The sequence below is a fragment of the Hordeum vulgare genome, chromosome 3H (genome assembly GCF_904849725.1).
Source record: "Hordeum vulgare subsp. vulgare chromosome 3H, MorexV3_pseudomolecules_assembly, whole genome shotgun sequence".
NCBI classification, from domain to species: Eukaryota; Viridiplantae; Streptophyta; class Magnoliopsida; order Poales; family Poaceae; genus Hordeum; species Hordeum vulgare.
The window spans coordinates 326,796,094-326,802,683 of record NC_058520.1 but is presented as its reverse complement, the minus strand read 5'-3'; the positions used below and the strand labels follow the sequence as shown (position 1 = coordinate 326,802,683).

The 6,590-nt window shown below is 38.8% G+C and overlaps 1 protein-coding gene across 1 annotated transcript in view; it reads left to right on the top strand.

Annotated features, from left to right (window-relative positions):
• The first annotated feature begins 1,476 nt into the window (after window positions 1-1,476).
• The window catches only part of LOC123443751 (DENN domain and WD repeat-containing protein SCD1), a 28,790-nt gene continuing 23,676 nt past the window's right edge, over window positions 1,477-6,590 (top strand). The window contains exons 1-10 of the mRNA XM_045120274.1: window positions 1,477-1,828; window positions 3,085-3,178; window positions 3,314-3,515; window positions 3,607-3,748; window positions 3,865-3,965; window positions 4,328-4,391; window positions 4,570-4,683; window positions 5,340-5,560; window positions 6,024-6,078; window positions 6,162-6,251. Coding sequence (XP_044976209.1) covers window positions 1,646-1,828; window positions 3,085-3,178; window positions 3,314-3,515; window positions 3,607-3,748; window positions 3,865-3,965; window positions 4,328-4,391; window positions 4,570-4,683; window positions 5,340-5,560; window positions 6,024-6,078; window positions 6,162-6,251 — 1,266 coding nt within the window. The 5' untranslated portion in view covers window positions 1,477-1,645. The remainder of the gene's footprint in view (window positions 1,829-3,084; window positions 3,179-3,313; window positions 3,516-3,606; window positions 3,749-3,864; window positions 3,966-4,327; window positions 4,392-4,569; window positions 4,684-5,339; window positions 5,561-6,023; window positions 6,079-6,161; window positions 6,252-6,590) is intronic.

Here is a 6,590-nt window from a genome sequence, read left to right as displayed (position 1 = left end):
ATCCGAAGGATCTGAATTACGCCAGATGCATTCATCCCCTACAAACTCCAATATTTCAAGGCGACCTTTTAATCCTAATTTAATTTTATTAACCGCGTACATGCAGATAACTTATCAGGCTTATTTTGAGGAATGGAACTAAGCTTTACCAAATTCAGAAGCATGTATATTTTTCTTTTACAGGGGAGAAGCATGTATATTTACTATGCATTAGATAAAAAAAATTAAAGCTACCCGAGTATAATGTCATGAATGGTAGCACTATGTTGCACAAGGTTCATCCAATGAGAATCATGATTTATTCGATAGTATACTTCGTGATTTATTAGTAATATTTTAATAGAATAGTAGATTATTAGCGAACCCGTGTTTTTTTGCTCTAAGCAAACTATCTTTTTGTGGAATAGAGAACTATATTTGTCGTTGTTGTTTCAGGTCTTTTCAAGGGTTGAAATCTCTTTAATTAAAGGTGTTTTTTCGCATCACCTTGGTGATATATTGTTAAGGTAATAATTAGTACACAAATTCACGTGCACACAATTTTTGTTTTTCATCACATTTCTATCTTATTCTAAACAATATTTTTTTTCCAGAGAACACTCTTTATCATCGGCACATACTAAAATTTCATTGCACACAGTTTTATCTTTTCAACACTTTTCTTTGTTATTTGAAATAATATTTTTCCAAAGAATATCATTGGCACATACTGTTTCATAAAAAATTCTCATGTTTGTAAACATCAAATTATTTATTAACGATTCCCGCAACAACATGCAGGTATCATCTAGTGTGATAAAATAGTCAAACCCCTATTTATCGCTCTATCTCTCTAACCATCACTTCTCCCCTTCGAAAAACCCCAAAATCTGATTGATAGATGAGAAACTCAGGCAGAACGTCGTCATAGAAATATATAAACCCCCAGAAAGGATATTTTTGTATCATTTGTTGGTAGTTGGCAAAGAGGACTTTGAAGAACAAGGCCTAAAATTTGCTACCGTATTCCGTATTCCTAACGGTAATTTTATAAAAATGATACCAATATGATCAAACGTGATATATTTAGACTAAAAGTAGGACACCCTTTATTAATTAATGCTGCATCTTAACGATTTTCTGTTTTTTACGCTCTACATGATAACTTTTATTTTAAAACATGGCAAATTCTTATGGGAGTATCTCTTTTCGCATGAAAAATTCGGTGCTCAGTTTTTTTAGCGGCAATGTCATCAGATTTATAGTACTCCCTCCGTTTCTAAATATAAGTTTTTTAAAAGATCTCACTAGGGGTCTACATACGAAGTAAAATGAATGAATATATACTCTAAAGTATGTCTATATATATCCGTATATATTCCATAGTGCAACCTTTAAAAAAACTTATTTAGGAACGGAGGGAGTATTTTTGTATTTTTTTCCCTAACGGGTCTATCCCTGTTTTTTCCCTAACGGATCACAAACAGAAAGTCCACCCGACCCATGTAGTAGTTCGTCGCCTTCCTTCGTCCCACGGCCTACACCATCTCCTCCCTTTCCCGCAGAGTCGAAATTAGGGAGAGATCGACGGAGACCGACCGCGCCGAGGATCCCTTCCCGGAGGCGGGCGGGTAGGCGTGACTGCCGGTGATCGACGACAGCGGCGATGGCATCAACGTCACGGATCTTCGAGTATTTCGTGGTATGCGGGCTGGGGCCAGAGATCCGGGCGCTGGATGGCCTGAAGGGCTTCCATGGCGCCGAAGAAATGTACATGCCTGCCTTCATCGACCAGTTCCCGCACTCGGGCCACGCGCTCTACCCTCCCCCGCCCCCGCAGCTCCCCACCGTGAGTCGCAGATCCCGCTCCTTTCAGCCAGCTGCCCATCGTTAGAATTTTTGGTGAAATGGACAAATTGGTGTTGTTAGCATTTGATTGGGCTGGCGTGTTGCTAACTTCGAAATGGTTGATCATTAGAGGTGAATTCGTGATGCTCTAGTGCACTGAGGTTAGAATTGTATATGCCAGTTGCGTACTCAACTGTGCATCGGCCGAGACAGAAATTTAAGAATGGCTGGGAAAATTATAGGCCTCCACACTGTGCCGTGAATTGTTTGGCCTGCGACGTGATCAGGGACGAAGCCAGTGCGACGTGAATCGTGATAACATTGTCAGCACACTTGCTGATCTAGTGGGGATAGTTCTTTTTGCACGGCCACTGCTTGCTGCCCCATGCCACCGCTTGCTCGCCATCCTACTGGGGTTGTGCCGCCTCAAGATTACGCGACCACCTAGTCTGTTGATTAGGTTGACCTGATTCGGTTGGGTTTCAAGTTTGATTGATTTTTATAAGGGTGAGTCTGTAGGCACTCAGACCAATGTGCACACTAGATAACTAGAGGCTTAACCTAGCTCTGCCCAACAGAGTTTCTTCTTTGAACAGTTACATTCATCTCTCCTTATTAAAAGTTATCATCAGAAGTTCAAAATCCTGCTATCTTGGGAAAATGATGGTATAGCTAGGGAGTGGTTCCTTGTCGGCTTGTCTATGCTGGCATTCTAGGACAAGTGCCCCAACTTGCTCCGTGGTTGGAGATAATTGAACATGGAAGGATACTTTTACAATGTGATCATGTGATGTATGTAGGGACATGCTATTTTAGCAGTCACATCCCTGCCAGTGACCTTTTGCCCGTGCCCTTTTTGTATCAGCACATATAATCTACAACCAAAATTAGTTAGCAGTGTCAAAGTCTGTAAGCCATGTCTTATTGCGTAAAAACACGTTAATGACACATGGGATGGAAAACAAGGGGTAGGGTGTGCCATGCATTTATTTTTAACCATCATTTTTTTTAGCAATGGTGGATAATTCCATGTCATTTTCCCAGGGGTTGAACCTTGAACACCAATAAAATAGTGGAGATCTTTGCTAGATAACTGAAAGGAAAAGATAGTAATGTGAACAAGAGAATGTGAATGATCTCATGTTATAATAATTTGAACCGCTGAATGACAATCATGATATCATCATGTCTATTTTATCCCTAATCTTGTTTTATTGTAATCTGAACCTTTCTATCATTGTCCGTTGATAACTGCAGTGTGTTTTGCCAGCTGGTGTAAGAATATACTCTTCTGGGTTGGACGCCAATGACGTCTCCACCTATCCAAGGAGCTATCCCATAGTTTTGACAGGTATGTGATTAATTACATTAGTTGGTCTTGTTGGTAATTGATATTTCCTGGACTTTGAGCATGTTTTTAATCCTTCAAGTTGATTTTTTTATTGTATACATAGGGACCTCTTAACATAGTCATCATTTTTTGTAGAGGGAGATGGTTCAAAAATTTACGTCAGTTGTATTGCATTTCGAGATCCAATTTGTGAAGATATTATTGAAGCCTACCAAATTCCAGTGAATTCTTTTGCTGATAAATGCATCTGCTTTGTGTCCCATTCTCCTTGTTTCCAAGTCCTTCGAGATGCTCTAGAGGAAATATTTGTCCTTTGTTTTTCTCCTGCCGGTTGTAGGTAAAGTTCATTATTCATGCGTGCGCTTGATAATGGCAAACTATGGATTACGCCTTTTTCATGGCTTAATATTTGTCGTCCCTGATTTCAGCAAGCCTTTGTGGGATATAATATCCCATGTGGTGTCAAATGTTCCATTACCAACACCGGGAAAGGATCGTGTCTTGTTTGCCATTGATAATTGCCTTCTTTCCTCGGAAACCCCTCCAAAAGAATGGCTTCCTCACGCTGATGTATGGCTTCCTTTCCATTTCGTCTTATGTTCCTTGATCATATATTTCCAGTACCATTTTAGATACTCCATTTTGCTCACATCCAACTTGTAATATCAAGCTGATTGTGATTGCAGATATCCTTCCAGCCATTGGTGCAGTGTCTGGATGTTGATAAACTAATACAGCTCTTTACTGCCGTTCTGCTTGAAAGAAGGATATTGCTAAGATCTAACAAGTCCGTTGAGTTTCACAATGCAACTCTTGACTACTTCCTCCATTCCTAAATATAAGTCTTTTAAGAAATTACACTACAGACTACATACGGATGTATATAGACATACTATAGAGTGTGGATTCACTCGTTTCGCTCCGTATGTAGTCCATAGTGTAATCTCTTAAAAGACTTATATTTAGGAACGGAGGGAGTATGTTTTTACATTTTTCGAGGAAACACAAAGGACCGTTTTTCATTATACCATCTCAGTCTTAGCTTAGGTTTACAAGTGAACAGATTGTTACTTTGCAACAACACCTTAAGTGGAAGTGTTTGAAGTTTATCTTAAGCTTGATGGACTTCTCTTTTGTTTTGTAATGCAGGTATACGTTATTAACGCTAGTTTCAGAAGCCATATGCCATTTGATATACCCGATTAGGTGGCAGGTGGGTTTCATTCAACTGTGTTCCTTTTTATTCCCAAGTCTTTAGTGGGCTTCACAAATATGTGAAAATAATTGTTGCGCTTGAGGATTTCATTCATATCTGTACCAGAAATTCTCATTATTGTATGTTATGCTCATGTGGTGAATTATTCCCATTCAACGTATTTGTTGTGCTGCAGCATGTCTACATTCCAATAATATTCTCTAGTGGTGTTGACTACATTGATGCTCCGACTCCCTACATGATGGGACTTCATTCAGGCGTTGACACATCTACGGTGACAATGGATGGTGTAAGTTGCAACATTAAATGAAGTTTCCGTTGGCCGTTTTTTTGTCTTTGCCTGCCTATATTCTCTTGGCAATACATACTACTTATTTACTGGTGGAAATAGCCTTTTAAAAGGTTTGGTCCACCTGTTTTTTATTTTTGCTTCTAGGATCATTTTCCTTTCACAGCCGATGTATGAGTGCTCCATCTTGCTTTGATTAATAGTCACAAGAAATCTTTACATTTATAGTTTTGTAACCCTGAGCTGACGTGTGCAAGGTATCTTATGATATTTTGAGAGCGAAGAAGTTTGGTTCAACATATTTTGTTACTAGTCTGAACTTTGAGAAGTCAGGATTTTCTTCTGGGTGTGTGGACAATTTCCATGAGAACAACACACTGATTTGTAAACGAACATGTTACAGAATACCTGTACCCTAGCCTTAACAAGAGAAGTTGAATTGCATTTGTTTATTCTGTATTCCATGCGCTTAGATGTTGAACTTCTTATATTGCATATACTGAATTCATTTTCTGACAATGATGTTTCACTATTGCTCCAAGTTTTTGTTAGTTTGGCCAACCAATGCAAACTTACGTTTTCCTTGTTTGTTTTCTCAAACTTTACCATTATGATGCATCATGATGATGTGATAATGGCAATGCATGCAATTGCAGGTAGTGGTGGTTGATCTCGAATACAATCGGATAACAACCACGGAAGACATTCCTCCTATACCCGAAAGCGAACATAGTTTCTTGCGTGGTGAGATATTGAAACTGCTACAGCCCAATGTTGTGGCCATTGATTACATGAAAATCAATCTTGGCAGTATGGGTGACCATTCTTTAAGGGCCGCGACAAAGTCATGGGGGCAAGACCATGATTTCCAGCTTAGGTAATTCTGTGCTACCTGCTAATGTTTAATTTGTATCTGTGCGCAATTGCTAATTAATCCGATGTTTGTGCTAGCACTCTACTGAAAGTAGACTTATAATGGTAGAATTCCACTGAAAGTAGGCCTAGTACCTTAGACAACAATATGAATAGGTAAATTATAAATGCCTGGCTGCCTGCACAAGTATATATATTTACATGAGAACGGGCTCAGAAAATCAGTTCATGGACTATTTGGTATCGTACCTCACATTCTGAGCATCGTAAAATAATTGGATATTGAGAGAAAAGAAAACATGCTTGACACTAATCAGACAGGGAGTTTATGATTCTTTGTTGCATGGTTTGATCGTGAATTAACCCCGAAGACTATTCTGGATCTTCAGTCATGATCTATGTTTAGGACTATTTGTTCTCCAGTGGGCATCATGGGAGCTATTTTATTAGTTGATTTTTTTTTGCAGGCTGATATTCTTGAGATTCTTTGCACAGATTATGAGTGGTTACCGTAACTTCATTGTAAGTCATCACGCTAATAAGTTTTCTGACTACTATTTGTGTATTACGTTCTTTGGTGATAACTCAAGAGGTTTGCTTGTCAGGATAATGCTTTACCAACCGGTTTCAATGCTCAAGCATTCCTTAAAAAACGGTCCCGAGCAACTAATCAGCCTGTCGAATCCATGTCAATGGTATGCTTACTATTCATTGGCACTTATATCTTTGTATATCGTGGAACGGAAAGTTGAATCTGGTAAAGTATCTTTTGGTTCCCAACTTAGTCTGCGTCTATTTTGAACACTAAACTTCTAAATGGTACTATTGGTCTCTCAACTTTGGAAGCGAGTATTTTTTTTCCATTCTGTTAAATGGGTGCTATATTTATTAAATTTCTGTTTGACCCAGTTGCCAGTGCTCATAATATTTGATTTGGGCTTACCTCTGAAATTTAGGGACCAAAATAATGCCCTCATAAACTTAGATCACATAAGACCTGTCTATGAACTTGAGTCCAATGAACTATTCCAAAA